Source organism: Seriola dumerili, unplaced genomic scaffold, assembly GCF_002260705.1.
Source record: "Seriola dumerili isolate Sdu_G_001 unplaced genomic scaffold, Sdu_1.0 BDQW01000435.1, whole genome shotgun sequence".
In the NCBI taxonomy this organism is placed as follows: Eukaryota; Metazoa; Chordata; class Actinopteri; order Carangiformes; family Carangidae; genus Seriola; species Seriola dumerili.
The window spans coordinates 1,074,774-1,098,382 of NW_019174690.1; the positions used below are offsets into that span (position 1 = coordinate 1,074,774).

The 23,609-nt window shown below is 43.4% G+C and overlaps 1 protein-coding gene across 1 annotated transcript in view; it reads left to right on the forward strand.

Annotated features, from left to right (window-relative positions):
- The window catches only part of LOC111234099 (brevican core protein-like), a 27,228-nt gene extending 3,728 nt beyond the window's left edge, over positions 1-23,500 (forward strand). Inside the window, exons 2-15 of the mRNA XM_022762018.1 lie at positions 8,699-8,781; positions 9,644-10,036; positions 12,092-12,266; positions 12,755-12,882; positions 13,678-13,971; positions 14,550-15,509; positions 16,622-17,413; positions 18,367-18,621; positions 19,799-19,903; positions 20,027-20,185; positions 21,523-21,605; positions 21,920-22,064; positions 22,143-22,325; positions 23,022-23,500. Coding sequence (XP_022617739.1) covers positions 8,699-8,781; positions 9,644-10,036; positions 12,092-12,266; positions 12,755-12,882; positions 13,678-13,971; positions 14,550-15,509; positions 16,622-17,413; positions 18,367-18,621; positions 19,799-19,903; positions 20,027-20,185; positions 21,523-21,605; positions 21,920-22,064; positions 22,143-22,325; positions 23,022-23,164 — 3,898 coding nt within the window. The 3' untranslated portion in view covers positions 23,165-23,500. The remainder of the gene's footprint in view (positions 1-8,698; positions 8,782-9,643; positions 10,037-12,091; positions 12,267-12,754; positions 12,883-13,677; positions 13,972-14,549; positions 15,510-16,621; positions 17,414-18,366; positions 18,622-19,798; positions 19,904-20,026; positions 20,186-21,522; positions 21,606-21,919; positions 22,065-22,142; positions 22,326-23,021) is intronic.
- The last annotated feature ends 109 nt before the right edge of the window (positions 23,501-23,609 follow it).

Here is a 23,609-nt window from a genome sequence, read left to right on the forward strand (position 1 = left end):
GGGGTGGTGGTGGCATCATGTTGATCCAATGACGGCTCAGCGAGTGGTTTTGGACCTTGTTCTTTATATCTGAATGACGGGGGGGGGGGCAAAGGGAGGCTGTTAGTGGTGGTCCATTTATTGATCCAGTCCATTCATGTTAGGTTTAACATTGTATGTAATTAAAGTTGTAAAAAAACTAAAACTCAAAGACTTAATTTAGATCTGGAATCACCTTATTAGAGCTGAGAGGGAAAAGACACGCTTCAGTTTGAGTCACACTCCGAAATATTGTTCTTAACCGGGAATATTAACCAGACAATAGCCAAGTTGGTTTTGGCAAATTACCAGTTACCAACAATATTTGTCCTTTAAACCAGTGATGATGATGGTCGCTGTCGGCTATGAGCTGATTGATTTCTACATTACTGTCTGTAAAATGATTGAAGAAAGTTGGTGTTGCCTCTAAACTTATCTGAAGCGGATCAGAATTGGACCTGGAAACAAACCCTGAGTGTTTTTGTAATTGTAGGATGTTAATTCTCCCTGATTGGCAGCTGCGTTTTCCACTCGTCTGTCTCGTCTCGTGTATTCAACGGACTAGATGTGCTTCAGTTTAATCACTGCAGTTCTCTACACGGGTCACATGATAGATCACATTTCGCCCATGCTTTACGCACATATATAGATATACATACATGTATATACTGACCTAAGTGGATCGTTATCAGCCAGATGTGACTGATCCACATTAAACAGCTTCTTCATCAGTATCGTTAAATCCAAAAATAAAGAGCTGGAGTCAGATTCTTTAAGATTATTGAGAAGATCATTATTTTAACTCGCCTTGTGATGAAGCTGAAACCTCGAAACGTGAGTTCCCTCCCATCCTGTTTTCCTCCTGCAGCTTTGTGCTTTTATTTATGCTGCCGCCAGCTCTCCCTTGAAACAGAGATTCTTAATCTCAGTGGACCGCTGACTCAATTTGCAGTGCCACAGAAGTCCGTGGTCCACATGTGCCTTATTTATCACTGTGTCACGGCTCATAAAGGAAAATCCCCTGAGACGTACCATCTTGTTTTCAGGTATCAGATCAGGTATAAGGTACTGGGAGAGGAAAAGTCAGCCTGGTGTGAGCCCTGTCATGTGATTGAGAGGATATTGTTACTCCAAGGGAACTCCTGGATCCTATTTCATTCATATTTTTATTGTCTTTCTCTTACTTTAAAGCTCCATATTTTCTTCTTCTTCTGTGTTTTATTTGAAGTGTTGATCCATAAGAAGATATATTTGTGGTTTTAAGAACCAAAAACTTGGCTGACTGTTTTCTGAGTGATCCAATAAAAATAAAGCAGATTTCAGGTAAAAACACTCAGAGAAACCAAATCCTGCAAGGTTTGGATGGTGGGTCCAGGTGGGCGGGGCTTGGTGACTGCTTTGTTGTGACATCACAAAGTTCCAGAAGTCCTGACGGCTGGTTTTAAGGCTCAGTGTCTGAATACAGGCTGTGTGCATTTCTCTGTGGACTGAGGCTTTGATACTTTCACAGTATTAATATAGAACCTAGACCTGATCTATAATCACACTACACATGGACAGAGACCTTTACACTGGAGGAGCTTTAATCAAACACGCCCCCACCAACGCAGCCTCCTATATTTTAATACAGGACTAATCTCAGATTGATCAAATCCCCATTGAGTCATCTTTTTACCTCCCCCACACACTGTATGTTCACCTGTTATCACATGACAGATCTTTCATACTTCATCATGTGATGATAACTGAGCATCCACTGAAATTTGGCTGAAAGCTCTGGAAAAAGTTAGTAAGTGGACTGAACCCTCAGACAGAAGTATCAGAGGTCACTGACTGAGGCGTCTCTGGACTCGTCTGTTCTGCTCTTCAGGTTTGAGCACTTGTTGTGCTTCATGCTAACATGTTAGCATGTGTGAATCACTGAGCCGTCCCCCGGAGCACCGACCCTCTCATCTCACACTGGGTGAAGTGACAAATGGGCCAAACTCTCACAAAGCTGGTGCAGTCCTTTAAGAATGTAGTTCACCCCCCCCCCCTTCATCAAACCCCCCCCCCCGCCCCCCCCCCCGCCCGTCCGCCCCCGCCCCACCCCTTTTTGTTTACCCCCCCCCCCCCCCCCCCCCCCGACCCCACCCCCCCCCCCCCCCCCCCCACCCCCACCCTCATCACCCCCCCTCCCCTTCTCTTCTCAAACCCCCCCCCCCCCCTTCTCTCTTCCTAGCTTCATTATGAACCTTTACCTGGCAAACTGAGCGGTCAAACATTCACTCTCTTGGCCCCCACCGCCTTTCCCTCAAGGTGAAGTCATTGACTATTCAGCCACTTGCTTGTCTTTGCACTTGTGATGTTGCCTGGGATGCGTCCTTCGCCTGCTCTGCCTCCCCAGAGGAAAACCACCTCTCTTTCTCTCTCTCTCCCTCCCCCCCTCTGTCCCTAACACCATTTAAACAGAGATCTGCTGTATTACTGTTAAAGCTCCATCCAGTGTAAAGGTCTCTGTCCATGTGTAGTGTGATTATAGATCAGGTCTAGGTTCTATATTAATACTGTGAAAGTATCAAAGCCTCAGTCCACAGAGAAATGCACACAGCCTGTATTCAGAAACTGAGCCTTAAAACCAGCCGTCAGGACTTCTGGAACTTTGTGATGTCACAACAAAGCAGTCACCAAGCCCCGCCCACCTAGACCCACCATCCAAACCTTGCAGGATTTATATTTCTCTGAGTGTTTTTACCTGAAATCTGCTCTATTTTTATTGGATCACTCTGTGTGTGTGTGTGTGTGTGTGTGTGTGCATGTGTGTGAGTCAGACAGGAAGTTGATAAGTCAGAAAATGAAGGGATTGTAGGATCTGAATATCAGCACCATGCAGTCAGATATTTGCAGGAGGATTTATGGCAAATTTGTCCATTAAACATGAAGTGAAAGCGGTGTGACAGGAAGCTGACAGGTTGACAGCTGATTCCTTTCTCATTTATTCTAACTTGTCAGACTATTATAAAGCTGGAAAATAATCTTGAGATGCATTTTTCTGTCCATTTAAAAAAAAAAAAAAAAAAAACTTCTGATGATACTCTTTTCAAGCCTGACTCCAGACATCTGAATCGCTGCTTACATCTTTGGTTTCTTCAGTGGAAGGAGTCCAGTGTGGTGTCTTGACAGTCAACCAATCAGAGCATCTTCTTCTTTCTTGCAATCTAATGGGAAATTTTTAAAGGAATTATTTTTTTATTTTTGGTGACAGGAGGGTGAATGCACATGCAACATGGATTACCGGGTTGTTGGGTGAGATTAAACATCATCTTCCTACATACTCGGGGTGATATGGACGCAGCTGTACAGGCTGTTGTGAATCAAGTTTTTAGCAGCTGCATGTGGAGACAGAGACATTTTACTAACATTTTCTGTCAAAAATAAATAAATTAATAATGAAAAAAATTCCAAGTAGCCTGCAAAGTCTATGTAGACATGTATAGCTGGCAGTAGCAGCAACGCAGCTGGTGTGAACATACACACACCCATGTGCGAGCCGTAACAGTACAGCGACGCAGCCGCCACGCACACGCAACGCAGGCAACGTGTCCCCAGCAAAAAAACTAAACAACCTCCTGAATGACAGATTATCAAGAGAACGTTTTCCCTGTTATATTGCATTTATATATTATGGATCTAAATAGTTTGTAAGGTTGTTTGTGCAGCAGTCAGCTTATACATGAACTAGATTATTCTATTAAACCAGTTTCATCGTGATGTTATTTCCGCTTTGGCGTCTGCTAAACCGTGTATTTTCTGTCAGTTTGACTCTAAATACCAGGATACCCTGAATGTTTTATCAGGCTCCTGTTAATCTTTATCTTACACTCACTGTTATCTGAGCACACAAGCTCTGATTCTGAGCACACCGATCCTCGGGAGCTTCAGTCTTCATGTCCTCAGGCTTTGTCCTTTGACTTTTCTTATGAAAGAAGCAGGTATTTTCTCTCGCAGTTTTTCACCTTTTGTCCTGATGATTAAACCAGGAGAGATTCACGTCCACTCAAACCTTGAAGTCCTTCAACTGTCCGTCACCTGACGTGGTCTGTGAGGAAAAGAACAGGACTTTTAGTTATTTGCATTTGAAGGCAACGTTTTGTTATTTTTTAACACATAGTTTTTTTCTTTTTTATAGAATAATTTAGCTAGCTAATTTAGCATGATTAGTTACAAAGATACATTGCATTTTCCATTGTTATTTCATAACTTTTTCCTATTAAAGGCTTATGGATATGGGTGTCTACCAGTCTGCGGCTCTGCTCAGTGAAATGGTTTGAGCGGCCAGCTTTATCCCATGTGGCATTTCTCTCTTCAAAGCTTTGATTTGGGAGTGACAGAGCCAAATTTAAGCATTAGAAAAAAACCTCTGAGTGATTATTTATTAATCCTGTTTTGATTAGAAATGTGTCTCTGCTGAGACCCGCAGAACAAACTTTAATTTCCTTCGTCACTGCAACTTTAATACTCCTTTCACTCAGAGGGAAGCGCTCGCTGACGTGACCGCGGTGTCTTTCATTTTCCACTCAGCTGAGACAGACGGTCCGTCCTCCTCTCTGCTCTCCACTGGCAGCTTGAAAAAAACAGAGCTTGTGTAAAAGATTGGACATTTTCACTGATTCAGCCTGGTTTACTTGCTCCAGGTGAGCTTGCTTGTTGATTCTGGCCTGCAGGTGAAGCTGGTAACGAGGCGGTGACGAGTCAGCGCCTGTTTTCTCTTAGGATTGTTTGTGCCTGGATGAACTGACGGAAATGAATCTGTTTATTTATTCACTCCCTGCTTCTTCCATGGGACATGCAGAAGTCAAAATAGCCAGACAGAGATTTTAGGGAACAGGCAGTGAAATGTGATAATCAGTCAGTGAAACCAGGTTACTCTGAGAAATCAGGTGACGCAGGACATCAGACGCGTTTATTTGATCTGCAGTAACCTGGTTACGGTAAAATCCATGTAAACATACAGCAGCTCAGTAACTGGATTTCTCCCTTGTCCTCAACCTTATTTCTGAAGCTTTTTAACTGTATTAGTGAAACAAGCTGCTGCTTCCTGCTTCTCCTCACAGTGACCATGTCAGAACTTTTGAAATGACCAACTTATTCTAACTTCTATATAGTCTTTCTACAAAAGCCACGCCCAGGCTGCCGACCCAGCCTGCCGCCCGACTACCATTGCACTCAGACCCCCAGGGAGGCGGCTCCATTTAATTTCTCAGGCTGTGCCAGACACTCGCCGGTGACATCCTGGGTAGATCCAGAACGTGCTGGAGAGATTATATATCCCACCAGTTTCCGTTTTAGTTTGACTGTAAATTACATAATTTTGAATACGAGGAGTTATCGTTTCGCCATTTGCTTATGTTAAAAAAAAAAAAAAAAGCAGCTTTAAAACATCATGTGTTTAAATGGCCCAGATACAAGTTTTCTCCAGCTGTGGAAATTTCCCAAAGTTTAGCAGAGACTGGTTCCTCCTTCTCCATTATGGTAGAAAAAAAGTTAATTGTTGGAAGAAAAGAAGAGGAGGAAACGTGAGTGGAGCTGAAAGATCAACAGCTAACCAGTGATAGGTTGACACACCTGTCAATCAAGCAAACACGTCCAAAGAATACTCTCTCTTTAAGCCTTAACACAGCATGAACATAGAGTAACTCTCATAATGACACACAGTAGAAGAGGTGAAATTAGCTCTTTATATTTCTTGGTGGTAGCTTTTTTTTTTATTTATTTGTGCACTGGCTTCAACTTTTGTCCAGGTTGTAAGAATTTTATTTTATCTTTTTCTGCCATTTGGAGCTGTCAATGTTTGCAGTCGCCTCATGCAGCTCTCCGGTGGCGTAGAGGCTTTCTCCTGGTGGATCAAAGCTTTTCTAAAAACAGTTTGAGGTAATTGGTCAGCATGTTTGTGAGAGAAAGAGAAAACTTCATTTATCCCCGAGCAGAGCGCAGAGGATTGCAAGGAAATAGGAGTACAATACAAGAAAGAAAAACAGGATATCAAAAGGAAAAGTGAATATACTCCAGGATAAAAGCAAGTGGTAATAATGGTAAATCTAGTTAAGTTGGAGGCCGGGCTTCGCTCCGACCCTCTGGGGAGTTTTTTTTTTTGTGGGAATCAGAATTCAGCTCACACTCTGCAGCTCCTGAAGTCTGACTCACAGCAGCTAGAAAGCTCCAAGGACACACAGGCGGTCCCTCTGTCTGTCCGAGTCTGTCTGTCGGCCACACACACACACACACACACACACACTTAGACACACACACACTTAGACACAGACAAATGCCCAGTAAAACAAAAAAATCTAACATTGTCAAAAAAAAATGTTTCTCATGTCTCCCAGCAACTTCAGCTACAACCTACAAATAAACTAGACTTATTATTGCATACATTTTGATTATTGATTATTAGATAGTTGCATTGATTTGCAAAAAACTACTACTATCACCACTATCTGCACCTCCCTGTTTCAAGAGTGTCCTGGACGACACAGCTGTTAATAACAAGAAGTTACAGACAAACAATACGAGACCACAGACTGTAGATAAAGACGGAGGTAGCCTCTGTGACGTCACCCACAGGTTTCTGAAGAAGAAGGTTTTGAAGCTCAGAGTGAGCCGCGCCACCGTCGTCATCTTGGCAGTGTCTGACTCCGCCTCCTAACTCCCAGCTAATCCGAAAATGGGCAAAGAGGAGGAGCGTGTGTGGAGCTGAGACTCCGGTACATACTGGTTTAATAACGGTGGCAAGCATACGCTCCTGTTAGCATTGTTAGCACAGCTGGGAATCTAGCTTAAGGCTAATTGCTGACTAATTAGCCAGTTAACAATTTAGGCTAACAAGACAGGTGTATAAACAGGTGTCATGAAGGAGGAAATTAGCTCTAGAGACCAAAACAGTTTTTGTACCAGGCTGTAAATGTTTATTTCTGCTGTAAAGTTGGACATTTTAACATGGGAGTCTATGGGGACTGACTCACTGTTGGAGCCAGACTCTAGTGGCCATTAGAGGAACTGCAGGTTTGGTCAATTCTGTGTTGCCTTCATTTTTCAGCCCCAGAGGTTTCCACTTGTACAAGACAGAAAACAAAAATCCGACACCGATCAGAGACAGAAATATGACTTTAAGATTTCTAATACAAGAAGATAAAAGGTAATTCTTTCTATACAAAGAGCCTAAATAGATTTATCTGAAGCCATAAAGTAAATAAATAAAGACCAGTCATGTCTCTGTCTCAGTGTGAGTGCAGGATGATCTGCTGTGTTTTTACTGACATTACCTGTGATGGATGAAGTCGTCATATTATCTGTTTTCCTGCAGAGATGCTGCTGAGATCTGCTCACCAGCTGTGGCAAGCTGCCACCTCTCTGCTCTGAGTTTGATGAATGGCTCAGAGTATTAAGTCAATATGTTTTTTTTATTTTTTTATCTGTGTGTGTTTAGTGAGCGTCTGAATTCAGTGGTTTTTCAGAGAGTAAGGATATATTTGGAGATACCTGGTGTTTTTCATACTGTTCTTTGTGTCAGGCAGCTGTTCTGGGGAGATAATCATTGCAGTCGTCTATCAAGTGAAAAACCATAAATGCTTTAACAAAGAGAACAGACAAAAGAAAAAAATACACAAGTAACAAATAATAATAATAAAAAAGCTTCAGCCTGCCAAACAACATTGTATTTTTGACAGGCAAAGTCCAGTGATTTAAGTGTTTTAGAACTGACAACAGAAATGTACCTTTTTCAAAAATGGTGAACTGACATAAACAACAACAACAAACAAAATAATTTAAAGAACAATTTCGTTGGGTGCCAACATTTAAAAAAAAAACCCTTTTGTGTACGTCAGCTCACGATCAATATTTAAGACCACAGCAGATGATCAGTCAGTCGAAACCAGAGAGTCATCTAACGTTACGTTATTCTAAACTTTTCTTGTCAATAAACCCCATCAGTACTTTTTAATCAACACTTTATGGCTTCCCTCCTCTGTCTGCGGCTCTGAGCTCCAAGCTCATCCCTCACATTACATGTGTATATTAAAATTCACATGTACAAGATGTTTTTAACTTTACATGTGAATACAAACTGCATGTGAAAATGAAAGTGACACATGTGAAGTGAAAACATCTCAAATGCGAACTTTAGTTTCACATGTGAAACGTCCGAAAACCAAATTTGCTCCTGGATGATATGTGACTTATCACATGTGCTTTTTTCCATCAGGGATGGGTTTCACATGTACATGAGTTTCACATGTTCTCCCGTCGGTTTCACGTGGGAATTTACATGGGCTTCACACGAAAATGTTCCAGAACCACATGTTTCCCATACACGAGCACATATGTTCCACACATTTCACATGTGTTTTAAACATGTTTTCACATGTTACATTTCACATGTGATCACTAATGCCCCCTGGTTCACACTGAAGATGATAATCTTTTAAGACTTTACAAATATATAGTTTTTTAAAAAATGGCTCAGTGATGAGCGAAGACTCAAACAGGAGGAAGCGGTGCGTCTGTCGGGGACTATTTTCAGCAGCGGATTAATCCACATTTGGTGCTGTTGTGAGTATTTGTTGCAGCTGCAGTGTGTCTAAGGTGATGAAGGAACATTTGCCCCCCCCCCTCCCCCCTCCCTCTTGTGTTTTACCCACAGACTGGAGGTGCTCCTACCTGTGCTGCTGTGTGCCATCTGTCTCCTCGTCCTGCCGTCGTCCTCTACCCCCCACCATGACTCAGGTACGCGTCCTTTCCTCCCTCCACATCTCCGTCACTTCCATCGCTGACATCCAGGAATCCATTAAATCATACATGACCTTTGACTCCTGAGGGCGGGGTGTTGCTCTTTAATCATTTTCTGTCATGGATTGTTTCTGCTGACATGCAGCCGTTTTCAAGGGTGTTCGAGTGTCCCAGCAGAACATCAGGGTTAACTGATACTCATCGTATTGTGTCCTCCAGTCTTCAGTTGTATTGTATTGAGAGTATTGACAGAAGCCACAAATTGTTTGTAACGTTATAATATAATTGGCTCTGCATGACCGATTGATTTGGGAAAATGCAAACTAAATGATTTTAGAGGAAACTGAGCAACAATTGAAATGACTGACGCCTGATGGCGACACAGCTTAGCTAACAACCCCACAAACCTCCTGCTGATATAACATTATTATTTTGTGTTTTGCCTGTAGTTACAGAGGTGAGTCCTAGAGAACTTAGTGATCCCCTGGCTTTTCTTTTAGTTTAAAGCTTTCAACTACATCTCAAGGCCTCTCATTTTCAATTAAAAGAGACACACACAGATAATTCACAGACATATTTTACACATTTTCACATTAAGAAAAGTGTGATCGTCGATACACAACGTCAACAACATACACGACCCCCTGTAACCTGACTGAAATTACACACATAGATCGAGTGACAACGACTCCATTAGCCTCAGCTGTGTTAATTGCTAATTGCTAAATGTTACCATGCTAATAGAACATTATGTATTATCTGTTAGCTTTGTCAGTTTGTCCTGTTTTATTTTTAAATAAATGTATAGTGTGTATTGACATTTTGATCGCCTGTCACCTCGAAGCTCGTCTCTCCCCAGACGATTCGAAGCTTCTCCACGTGACCATCCCCACCACCCCGCCTGTGGATGCCGTGCTGGGTGGCTCTCTGACGTTACCCTGCCTGGTGTCCCTGGCTCACCCTCCGCCGTCCCCCTCCACCAACGGCCGCCACGCCGTGCTGTCCCTCCCACGGGTCAAGTGGAGCGTCCTGACTCAAGGGCGCGAGACGGAGATCCTGGTGGCCCGCGGAGACAGGGTGAGAGTCAGCGAGGCCTACAAGGACCGAGCCTCGCTGCTCAACTACGCCTACTCCCCCGCCGACCTCACCCTGCGGCTGGACGGCCTGAGGCAGAACGACACCGGCTTCTACCGCTGCGAGGTGCAGCAGGGCCTGGAGGATGCTGACGACGTGGCTCAGATCAAGGTCAAAGGTGAGAACCAGACGGCAATATTTCTTTTTTATCAGATCAAAACAACAACATGCAGCAAAGTGAATAAATAATATATAAATATTAAAAAAGTATATGAAGTTATACAATCAAAATAAAAGCATTTCAGAATTTCACATTTATTTAAAGTCATGATACATACATTACATAAATGCATCCATATATAACAAGAGCACCTGACCATGCAGTGGATTCTGCACGTATGTTTCTGAAGCTAATGATAGAAATCCTTTTTGAATAAACATCTTTCTTCTTCTACGCCAAAATGAACTGCATGAGCTTTAAAAACAACTGTCTTTATTGCAGGGCAGTTGTATTTGAGTGTATTTGCTATTGAATTATATTCTCAGATCCACAGCCTGAATGTAACAGCTGCAGAACTATCACTCTCACACACACACACACACACACACACACACACACACACACACACACACACACACACACACACACACACCCTTCCTATCTGTGTGCCTGTCTCGTGTTGCTGGGTGATTGTCTGCGGTTCGGGGCCGCAGCCCACAGATCTGACCCCGGCACACTCCACAGATGAACAGGCTGAAAGCGACTCATAATCTGCAGCAGTTTTCACTGCGGCCGTTTCTCTCTGTGAGAAATAACATCAGAATAATTTATAAAAATAGTCGGATGGCACTGACAGAATAATTCAGTGGACGCGGTGAGAAGTATCAAGGTCAAACAAACCGTCCTCTCGAGAGGAGGGAAAAAGGGGGCTGCTTTGTATTTCATATAGCTGTACAATAACAATACACACTCAACATCTGCAATGAATGGCTGTCTCACTCAGTGCCAGCAGAGTAATGGAGTATAGATTCTCTGACCACAGTCATTTGTGAGCTACTATATCAGGCAGTGAATGGTGCTTTCACTGTGACTGCATTAGATATAGAGTCCAGAATAACGCTCACTCTGGGAGATGCACTTGAAAACTCACTTGGACTCAGAGACACAAGGAGGACATTTTCGCTTATTTTTTTGTTTTTTTCTTCATCTTACAAGAAAAAAAGACTTCAAAGACAAAGACAAGAGACAAATTAAGTGAAGTGCTGTTTGTGTTCCCGTCTCACTTTGGTTTATGGTCGATACAAGTCCTCCAAACTAAACCACAAAATATGTCTGTTGTCACTGCCTCCGAAATGACCCATGAGGGTGTTTTCTGATCTGACGCCCCCTAGTGACCGGATGACGTCATTCGCCAGTGCCTTGGCTTCTTGTCCCTTCCCCGAGCTTTTCCTGTTGGAAGCACCCGGCCTGAACGGGGCTCTAAGATAATCATGATGCCTCCTGTGACGAGTAATTTAATGTGCAATATCAGGAGTCACCAGCAAATTTAGCTTTTAGCTAACTGAGGTAAGTTTAATTACCCTCATCTGTTTGGTTGGGTTCAGTTGCATCTGCCACTTTGGTGCGGTTCATATTTAGGTTGTTGTGAAAGCTGTCAATCAAACTCTAAAACAAAGCAGTCCCAGACCGCCTAGAAAGCCGAGACTCCAATGAGATTTGTTTTTGGTGAGAAAGCAAAATGGACCAATCGCAGGATATTCTGTCGTAAATCAAAATCTAAACTTTAATTAACTGTAAAAGAAACAATCTTATATGGACCTGTAGGCGATTGGCTGACTGTTTCCTGAGTGATCCAATAAAAATATAGCAGATTTCAGGTAAAAACCAAATCCTGCAAGGTCTGGACGGTGGGTCCAGGTGGGCGGGGCTTGGTGACTGCTTTGTTGTGACATCACAAAGTTCCAGAAGTCCTGACGGCTGGTTTTAAGGCTCAGTTTCTGAATACAGGCTGTGTGCATTTCTCTGTGGACTGAGGCTTTGATACTTTCACAGTATTAATATTGAACCTAGACCTGATCTATAATCAATCTACACATGGACAGAAACCTTTAGACTGGATGGACCTTTAACATTTTGGTATACTGATGATTTCACCACTGAAACCTGCCTCCGATCCTTGGTTGAACGATGACATGAAACGCCTCAGGACTCTCTGTGTTCCTGGTTTCACAGGGGTGGTGTTCCATTATCGTGACGCATCCAGCCGCTACGCCTTTACCTTCGAGCTGGCCAGAGAGGCCTGCGAGGAGATCGGCGCCAAAATTGCCACTCCGGAGCAGCTCCTGGCCGCCTACCACAGCGGATACGAGCAGTGCGATGCCGGCTGGCTCTCGGACCACTCAGTCAGGTGAGGACCTGAGGGGAAATGGCTCAATGTTAAACGGGACACATCTACACTCGGCGCTGGATCAAGTGGGCTCTTAGCTAGAAAAATGCAGCATTTTCGGGTGATGTAGAGTCGAGGTTTGAGAGACTCAGATGTTCAATGTGCTTTTGGGCAACAGCTCCGATTGTTAATGCCACGCCACAAAAACAACAGCACTAAATTCCCGGACTGACACGTGACTGTCCCTGTGCCCGAGGGAGCAGCTGGTGCAGAGGTCGGTCGGTCGGTCGGTCGGTTTGGAGGGGTTGATAGTGGAACATTTGATATGCTCTCTACATCTGCACGTCAGAACATGTAGATCATCAAGTAGCCCGAAAGCCACTCATCTGATATCAACTCCTCAACACTGCCTCAGAGAAGAGCTCCAACAAGTGTGATGGTTGGAGAGCTGCCATTACAGAGGAAGAGGCACTTGGTGTTTCAGTGCCGTGTGTTATTTCCTTCTGCAGATATCCCATTCAGATGCCGAGGGAGGGCTGTTTTGGGGACATGGACGGACTGCCGGGAGTGAGGAACTACGGACTCTTGGAGCCCGATGAGCTGTATGACGTCTACTGCTATGTGGAGAATATAGAGGGTGAGACAAAAGGACATTTTGGGAAAAAAAGGACATCTAGTTTTGGTCATTGCTATCAGTTATAACAACTTTGTCACCTTGGACAGACAGATTGTAACCAAGTGAACCCACCTACACAAGGCCAAAAGTATGTGGACACCTCTGTGTTTTTTTTTGTACCTTTGGTTTTTCATAGTTCCAGTCAAGGGAAATCTTAACGCCACAGTATAACATTATATTTTAGATACAACTTTACGGCAACAGTTTGTGATATGACCATGCTCCTGTGCACAAAGCCATCTCCATAAAGAAATGTTTCCCCCAGTTTCGTTTGGAAGAACTTAACTGGTCTGCACAGAGCCCTGACCTTGAACCCACCACCTTTGGAATGAACTGGATGCAAACTGCGCCAGGCCTTATCACCCAACATGTATTGGACCTCACTAATGCTCTTGTGTCTGAATGGGAGCAAATCCCTGCTGCTAGGTCACTGTGGAAAGACTGCAACCAAGGAGACTTGAGGCTGTTGTGGCAGCAGCGGCAGCATGGTTGTAATGTGGGAGTGTTTACAGACTTTTGGCTGTGTAGTGTATGTGAGCCATTATTGGAAAACCATGGTAAAGCTACATGAAATGTCATAATCATGCACTGCACTGAAAGAATGTGTGCACAGTTACATAGTGATGACAAGAAGAGACTCGTAGTAGTAATGTTATTGACATTTTTAATGTTTAACTTTGATCATCTGGTAGGTATAGATGTATTTATATCTTTGAAGACCATTAAAAACCTACCTTCCTGTATCCCTCTGTAAAGGTGAGGTGTTCCATGGCTCCGCCCCCCAGCGTTTCACCTTCTGGGAGGCCAAGGCCTACTGTCTGAGTCACGGGGCGGAGCTGGCCACCACCGCTCAGCTGTACGCAGCCTGGAATGACGGACTGAACCACTGCAGTCCCGGGTGGCTGGCGGACGGAAGCGTGCGCTACCCCATCGTCACCCCTAGAGAGCGCTGCGGAGGCGGTGAACCCGGGGTCAGAACCGTCTATCGCTACAGCAACCAGACAGGCTTCCCCGAGGCTGACACACGCCACGACGTCTACTGCTTCAGAAGTAAGAGAACGATCTGATATCTGCTGTCCTCCAGTTGATTATGATATTGATATGATTAACAGGTTAGGAAAGAAGAAGAAACATAGTTCTGTTACACAAAATTCAACTTCTCCTTAATCTTTCTTTCTTGTGAAATAGTGGATAGTTGTACCTCACCTAGAAAATATTCACCTGACACAAATCTGCACCTTGGCGGACTGCCTCACCACACGAGGCCTTTGTGAAATACCATCAGTCACGGTTCCAATCCCACTGTAGAAACTGAAAGACTGCAGTTATTTGTTTCCGAAATCACATGAATGCAACTTAGAAATGAGTGTATTTGTATTGACAAAGAACCTATGGACATGTGACGACGTCCCACAGGGAACCATAAACTTTGGGATCTCTACTACTATGTTTGCCTTCTCTAAAATAACCAAAAGCACTGTGATTGGATCAGAGGTGCTGTTTCTTCTTCCTAGCATACAAATAAGATTTCTTGTAAAATCCTCAACAAAGTTTGGTAATATTAGGAACAGGTCCAGTAAACTCTTGGATATTTTAAATAACATTTTCAACTCCGCTCTTTATTCCAGGCGATAACGGCCCTTACACCGAATCTCCTCAGGATTTTCTCACCACTGAGCCAGAGGACATTGGCCAGGACATTGTTTTCTTAACTAATCCTGCTCAGGAGGAGGTGAGTGTTAGTGAGGTAACAGCAGAGGGAAGCGAAGAGGTGCTACATGCCCAGACAGTCAGTCCCGTCAGACAGGTCCCCGTGGAGGCTCAGGCCCCAACACTGTGTTATGACAAGGAGCCATTGCTCACGGTAGACCTTCATCAGTCTGTCACTCCTCCCTCGGAGCATCAACAGCCCTTTTCCACCAAAGATACCTGGGAGCCTGTAGAGAAGGCCAGCTACCCAGAGTCCTATCAACCAGCACCTGAAGAGACTCCCGACACAGACCATGAAGAGTCTCACGTACATTCAACTCCTCCTCCAGAGGCTGATGACGCAGCAACGACCGATGAAGACTCCACTTCATCCCCAGCTAATGTGACAATGTCAGAGAGCGGAGAGCCGTCAGAGACTCATATCTCTGAGATTAATCAAGAGACCGAAACCCTGGACATGCTGGGTGTTAATGCAACATCTGGAACTGATGCAAATGAGCTGTTTAACAGTTCCTCAGAGGTGCATCAGGAGGATGAACTTCCTGTTTCACAAGAGGACCACACTCCAGAGGTCCACTTGGAACACGCCTCTGAAACTGAGCTGGTCTACTCGAGCACATCTTATGATGTTTCGGGGCAGCCAGAAGAGGCCAGCGCTGGTCCTGTTGAGGAGGTATCAACGGTGACTACTTCACCCCACACTGAGGAAACAGATGTTCACGCCACTACACCACCCGTGAACCATCCAACAGGAGAGGAGTCTGGAGAGGAGAGTGCAGATCCTCCTCCAGATGAGGAAACACAAGACCTAGTGACTCAGAGTTTGATTGGGATGGACACCTCTGCCATTTCTGAAGTGGTCCCTGCGACTGATTCAGGTAAATATACAATGAATATTAAAGTCAGGACATCGCAGGGACCTAACGATGGCTCTCATCAGTATCCTAGTTACAGAATATTCTGGCTATTTTAGATGTACATTGCTAGTAACTGTGTGAGGGTCAACTTTACCAAAAAATAAATAAGTAATAATAATAATTTGGTCTGAGTTTGGTGCCATGCAGATGCTTAAATTAGAATTAAATCTCAGACTCTTAGGGTCATCAGTCTCAACTGTTGTTATCCTACAATAATGTTATATGGGAATTACTTTTACCAATTACCAGCTAGTAAATTCAGTTCATGTCAGTATCCAGGTTGTTTACAGGATCTTCTTGGATTCCCCCAAGGCAAACAAATATACTGTAGATGCCTATTGTCAATGAAAATCTGCCGTTAGGACAATAAAACCCAAACGTTTTGGCTATACTGTGGTACTAACCCTCACATGACTCCCTCTTGAATATAGCTGCAGTCAGTATGTTAAAATGCACTGAATGTTAACATATTAGTGCTAACCCTTATTTAGCATATTAGCCTGTTAGGCTAATGCTTTTCATGTTGGAGCAGTGAACACAATAACATGCTAATGTTTACATGTAATCTCAATATGGCACCATGCTAGTATTTAGCATGTTAGCATGCTTTGTTGCTGTTAATGTCAAACTAATGCTAAGGCTGACAGGAATTTGGCCATCAAGTTTAGAGGTACATGTTAGCATGTTGGCTACATTTTAAATATTAGGTCTAACTATTAAGTGTGTTTTATCAAGCATATTAGCATGTTAGGCTAATAGTGTTCACATTGTGGCAGTTAGCGCAGTAACATGCTAATGTTTGTATGTAATCTCAATGTGGCAATGTTGGTATTTAGCATGATAGCTTGCTATGTTGCTGTTAATCTTGAATTTAAGCTAAGGCTGACAGGAATTTGGCCATCAATTGTCACTGAGTTGTTATTCTTTGTTGTTATTGATTGTTATTCTTATGTAGGTGGGACGTTTTTTATTTCCTTTTATTTCCTTTTTTGTTTTCCATTTTCCAGTTGAATTTGTTTAGAAAAGAATTGATATTTTATCATATAATTCCAGATGAGCCCTTATTTTGACAGGTCATGATCCTACTCAAGAGCACTCAGGTGTAATGATAGAGTCCTCCACCCCGGTCGACCATAGTGAGGAGGAATACAACAGCACATCCGAGGAGGCGGCAACAGATGATCCGACAGAGCAGAGTGGACACATCCATCCTGCAGAAATCCCAACAGTAGAGATCATCACGGTCACAGACGACTCAGGCTCCAGCGTGGATGCTCCTGTCCTAAACAATGATCCTGTCACTTTGTTGACCTCCCCGGTGCCTGTAACCTTGTCTCCTCCCTCTGCGGAGGTCGAAGCCAGCTCCCCAGAGATTATCACCTTCATACCTGAGAGCAATGCTTCATCCGGGGCCGAACCCCTGGAAGACTTCCAGGATAAAACTGAACAGGAGGGATTAGGACAAAGCCCAGAGGTATTTCTCAGCACAACAGAAAACATCACAGACAGTGACCTTGAGGGGCGGGAACAAGACGACAGCGACGGATCGGGTGAATCATCAGGAGAGAGCTCGGAGGTGAAACCAGAACTCCTGTTGACAAACCCGACCGTCTCAACAGACCGCACCTCCGAGGCAACTGAGGGTGAGGCGGGCACCGGTGCGCCTCCTCCTTCAGATGTAAAAATCACACTGATCCCTCACCTGACCCTCACACCCGGCTGGGAACCAGAGCCGTCCTCCTCCACGCTGCAGGAGTCCCGGTCTGATCGAGAGTACAGCGCCGAGACTCCTGTCGCCGAGGAATCTGATGATGACTCCAAACAGGAAGAGGTCGCGGTGGAGATCACCACCAGCAGCGTTAACGGTGAGTTTTAAGGATTACTCCGACAAAGACCTACGTTGGGTATCAAACACTTACCCTGTACGACTGAAACGAAACCACTGCTGCAGTATGATCCACCTCTCGTCTGCTCAGTATGTCACAAACACTTTATTTCCCCAAAACACATCAGCCACTCAGCTGCATATGAATCAGACACTGATATGTATCCAGGCTGATAGAGGCCAGATGATGTATTTTGTATTTCAGTATATGAGATATTAAAAATGTTGTCACAGTTTGACATGACTGTGTTTTTATTTAGCTGGTGCGGCAGGTAAATTCTGCATTACATCACTGAGAGAATTACTATTCCCGCTCTTACTCTAAATGCCAGATGCATACCCAGTGTGCTCAGTGAAGCGATCAGTTTGCGTTGTTTATTGTAGGTATTTCTCCACATTAATGAGCTAATCAATTTTTTTTAATCACACGACCTCACCCTCCTGGCCTCCGTATATTTATTTATTTCTCGTTTTAAAGCTGCGTCTCAGCTGCTGTCGACCAACTGAGCGCCACTACAAACTTTTTTTGAATGATTTCGGTGACCCGGAGCAGCAGAGGGCCGAGGTAAAATGACATCGTGCTCAGACTGGAGGCAGGGTTCAGCACCTTTTGCCACTTGGAGCTATTTTTTTTCCGCCTGAGGGGTTTTATAGTAGAAAATCTGATTATATGGCAGCCACACGGACTGCTAACAAGCAGCAGCACAGAGCCGCTCTTCAGGTAAAGGCTCCCTACGAATACTGCTGGACTGTAGATGTGACAGCTGCAACAACACCAGCCTTAACTGTTGCTGCTTCTGTCTCCAAACTGCAAAAAATCTGAAGAAGGAACTGTGCTGCAATTAGATGAGCTCTTCATATCTGGATTAATTTGAGGACATTAATGCAAAAGGAGTCACTTCACTGTGTTTTACGTTTCTTGCGTCTCAACAGAACATGGATCGGGGACAAGAGAGGGGGAGACGAGCTCAGACGAGCCCTCAGATAAAATATGCACATGGCATCCGGATGAGGGGGACACCTCCAGTCCAACACCCACCGCAGACACTCATGATGTGACCATCACTGCTCCCACCATGCACCCAGAGAACATGAAAAGAGACGAGGAGGAGAAGAGGGAGGAAGAGGAGGAGCAGACTGCCGTGTCTGCTGCCAAAGTTTCCTCTGCAAGACAAGGAGGCTCCTCAGGTAACTGCACCCCATAAATTAAAGAAAAAGTGCTGCACGTTTGATGAAACAGCAGCTGGTGTTAAAGGGCTGTCTCTTGAAAATGCCCAATCAGGAGAGGGATTTACTCCATGCTGCAATTTGGCACCTCGGGGCTGACTCAGCACAACAGAGAGATTAGCTTCACATTTTGAATTAATACTCGGAGAGAAGAACTTACAGCGAGTTCACAACAGGAAGCTCCTCGCCGTGTTACATAAGAAGGGTTTTAGTGTCCACTTTACACGATTTAAAAAATATACGACTGATTCTGTTCTTCAAGTTTTTCACATGCATTTTCACTTTGTGAGGATGATTCAAAAAAAAAAAAAAGGCACAAATAATACAAAATAAAAGACTTTTGGTTGTAAGTTATTATTGTGACTCAGCTCAAATCATACTGTGGTGAAAAACAGCAGGAAAATGAACAACAAGCTGTACTTTCAATATTTTATACATTTTAATTTGAAAGCACAATATAAGACCATATAAGACCACCAATATATTTCACTTTTAAGTCACAATGTTTATTCATTTAAAACATAAAATTGACATAAACTTCATTGTGTAAACATGAAATTAATCCAGTTCGTCTTTTATTTATAAGCTTTTTAAACCTCCACATTCACTGTGTAATAATAATAATAAACTTTCATATTATTACAGTAATATTTGTTTTTAACACCAGAACTTTATTTTACACGTCTCATTGAAACTGCAGCAGTGACTCAGCAGTGTGTCTCATCCCTGATGTAACAGCGCCCTCTGCTGGTGCCTCCTCTTTAATGGAAATTTGATGTTAAAAATGGTTTTTGATTTTTGAGTGATTGATTTGTTTGTGGAATTTGCAGAAATCAAGTCTGACAAAAAGATTACCGTCATGAAACTCAAACTCAGAACTCAATGTGGAAAATAATTAATAATAAGAATATAATTTCCACTCAGATGGAAAATAGCTTGTAGATAAATGTAGTATGACATTGATGCTTCCTGATAAACAAACTAAATGAAATAAATAATAATGTTATGTTATTGAAACTATCACCACATGGTTTCTTCTAACATCTTCTGAGATAATGAATAATTCATGTATTTTAAAAATGTGTTTATGTTGCGTTGAGCTCTGTTATTCAGCTCCATCATCTTCACATGTGCGCAGACTCGTGCCTGGAGAACCCGTGTTTAAATGGAGGCACATGTGTCGAAGGTGAATCTACAAGGTGCCTCTGTTTGCCGGGATATGACGGAGACATGTGCCAGAAAGGTTCAGTGTCAACTCTTTCATAAACCTACAGTATCGACATACGGTCTTCCAAATACTAGTCAGACTCTCCTACTAATTAATTCATTCTATAACGTCTTAATAACTTTCTCCGCTCCGTCTCAGACCTGGAGGTGTGTGAGCCGGGCTGGGAGAAGTTTCAGGGCTTCTGTTATCGGCACTTCACCAAGAGGCAGAGTTGGGAGGCGGCTGAGCAGCACTGTCGGATGTGTGGCGGACATCTCATCTCTGTCATGACCCCCGAGGAGCAGGACTACATCAACGGTAAGAACGCCCCTGAAGAACGCCCACGCGCGCTTTAGCAAACAGGAAGCAGAAGTAACCGGATTCTGTGCGTTAGATGTAATTACTCGGAGGCCGAGTGGCAGATCTGGAGTTCATCTTAGCCTTTCAGAGCTTTTATTGCATTTCAAATGAATATGTGAAGAAAATTATAATATTTGCATGTTTTAAAGTCATATACAGTTTTAATTATCAAAGAGATTTTTCAGACTTGCTTTGTTTGTCCAGTTTCGGTTTGCTTTTGAAAATCGGCTTGTAGAGCATTAAAATAAATGCTTGACACATTAATCCATCAAGGCAAATAATTAAGTTTTGGCAAAGTTACATAACCTCCTCTGACAGTGAGAAATTGATATTCAGGTGCTGATCTTTCAGTTTTTATTGCCAGACACTCGAACCCAGCAGATAAATAATGAGCTAACTTGACTGGACATCACGTAGGATGCTGACAGTGACGGTTTCTCACTGTCAAATTACTGCAAAATGCCTTAAGGACAATCATTAAAAATAACCTTTATGATGTAATAAAAAAAACCCATATAAAATGATGTGAAAGGACAGAGTGTTTCCACCTGCTGTTCACCAGACAACCGTCAAATCTCAGGTGTTGGCGCATCCTCAAACGCAGCAACACTGAAGCAGTGTGCCTTGCTAAATGACACTTCAACAGGGACGACCATTTTTCCTCACAGCAGATATCAAACCTGCGATCTCCCACCCAGACATTCCTCCGGTTCAGACCCTCGAGAAATTCAAAAGTGATGAGTTTGTTTTCACAGCGAGGCCTCTCAGGTTCGTCCTGACAAGACACAACAACGACCTTTTATTTTATTTATTTTTTTTTTCAGAAAAAGTCATGGTTTTTGAAGTCGGTGTTGGTATTTCGTCTGGCAAAAAAGCAGATGAGATAATTATCTGGCATTCCTCCTGCGGCGGGTGCTTGTTACCGTGCGGGCTGTTGCCATGGATCGTATAGACTGATACTCAGACTGTTATGTAAGCAAGAGGACAGACTCCGGCTTCAGCTTTATAAGAAGGTCTAAAGCAGGGTTGTATAACGGGAGTCTCTCTCAACTTAATCCAATACGAGTATATTATAAACCAAGAGTTGTCATTAAATGTGTTCCACAGAATATGTAGTGTGTTTTATATAATGTGGCCTCGGAAAGTTTGGATTCAGTATTAACTCTGGCTTTTGATCTTAGTTTTGACTTGATACTGGGTCTATTTAATCCTGGTCCTCACTCATACATCATTTCATTTACCATACGACACTGGGACCTCTGTCTTATTTCCTCACCCTCTGATATTTATTTCAGACAAGTACAGAGAATACCAGTGGATTGGACTGAACGACAGAACCATTGAGGGAGACTTCCGCTGGTCGGACGGGAACCCTCTGGTGAGTTTTGAGGCCCAGAAGTGGGCGGTTTCACACACGTCCACTGAAAAGAAAAAGTAAAAAAATAAATAAAATGCTGGTTCTCAGAGGGCCCCCGGCACCTGCAGCGCCCCGGTGGTAAAGGGACGTACGAGTCCGAAACCTGTGACTCATAAACTGCCAAACTGTCGATCGCAGAGGAGAAGAAGAATTTTTGAACGGTTTCCGATGATTGTCTAAGTTAAAAGTTTAAACTGACACAAGCTGATACTAAAGTGAGATCATCATCACTTAAAAAGCCTTTTTTTTTTTATCTTCCCTCCTCTCCGTGTCAGCTCTATGAGAACTGGTTCAGAGGTCAGCCCGACAGCTACTTCCTGTCCGGTGAGGACTGTGCGGTGATGGTGTGGCACGACGGCGGCCACTGGAGCGACGTACCGTGCAACTACCACCTGTCCTACACCTGCAAGAAGGGTGTCTGTGAGTAGCTGAACTTGTATGTGGTAAGTGATCTGAGTAGTGAACAAGTTGTCTCACCTGTTTCCTTCCATCCAGCAGCCTCCTGCGGCGAGCCGCCCCAGGTTCCCCACGCCAAAGTGTTTGGGAAGAAACGCTCGCGTTACGAGACCAACACCAAGGTGCGGTACTACTGCGAGGAGGGTTTCGTTCAGAAGCTGAATCCTGTGATCAAGTGCCTGTCCGGAGGCCAGTGGGAGGAGCCTATGATCACCTGCTTGTCAAGTAAGTGCTTTAACTGACTGACCTCTTTGAGCAGAGGAGGAAACAGGGTGATTCTGATGGAAGAACTGACCCACCATAATTCATTTTAAAAATGTAAGTTTAATTTTAAAGCTCATGTAAAAATATAACTTTTAGCTTTAGGTTAAGGTGAGAAAAAAAAGGTTAATGTTATTGGTAAAGGCTTTAGTTATTGGCTAAATAACATAAAACATCACCAAAAAAATAATGTAAACTTCACTGAAAAGTATATTTCTCTGTGGATGAGCTGTGGTTGCAACAATGACTTTCTTAATGTATTTGTCTCATAGGGAATAAATAATGTTCAGGGTGAAAATAAACTCTCCATTCAGGTGCTTATCCAAAGGTGAGGCAGGGAGGATTTAGGAAGTCAGATGAGACAGTATGAAGAGCAGCAAAGCTCACACAGGGAATCAAAAGTTGGTATTTACTTTTTATTTTCACTTTATTAAAAAATTATTATTATATCAATTTTCAAGTTTGGTTAGGTTGAGACAATAGAAAGTCTCTCTGCCAGAACTCGTTGAAGTGGTCCAACAGACCCTAAAACCTGGGTGTAAATAGCCACATTGGACATCCACCCCTGGGTGAAAGTAGCACCAAAAAATAATACTATAATAATACACTTTGACTGTAAAGGCCGTGAACGTGAAACGCTGCCGTCTCTCCCTCCTCTAGCTCATTCACTGGAAGAAGACCCGGTGACCTTACTTCCTCACCAGCACGAGGAGGTCGTGGAGGTCATGGAGGTCATGGAGGTCATGGGTACAGCCACAGAGAAAGCGACGCCGCTGTTCTGGGACATTAAATGGAATGTGTGAAGCCATCCTGCCATCCTTTTTTCTTTTTTAAACACTATTCCTCTTCCTGTTTTCCCACTTGTCTTGTGTCTCAAAGACTTTCCAGCCCCCGTTTTCTGCATCGAATTAAATCGTATGAAACTAATCTGAGAAATCTCAAGGCCACAGTTGCTACAATCACCCTGGAGAATCTGGAAAAGTGCTGCAATCCAAATATGTATTTTTCAATACTGGAGAAATGTCATCCACAATAACTTTATCGTGAAACTTTCAAGATACGATGCACGCTAAACACTAAACAGTGGATTTAAACAGATACTTTCTTATCATATAAAAGACCTGCGCCCGATTAGGTAAATGCACATTAACCCCCCCCCCCCCCCCCCATGATCAGAAATGTCTCTGCGACATTTCTGATCATGCTTAAAGTATGAGTTAATCATGTAAATGTAAGTTTTAATCGTCT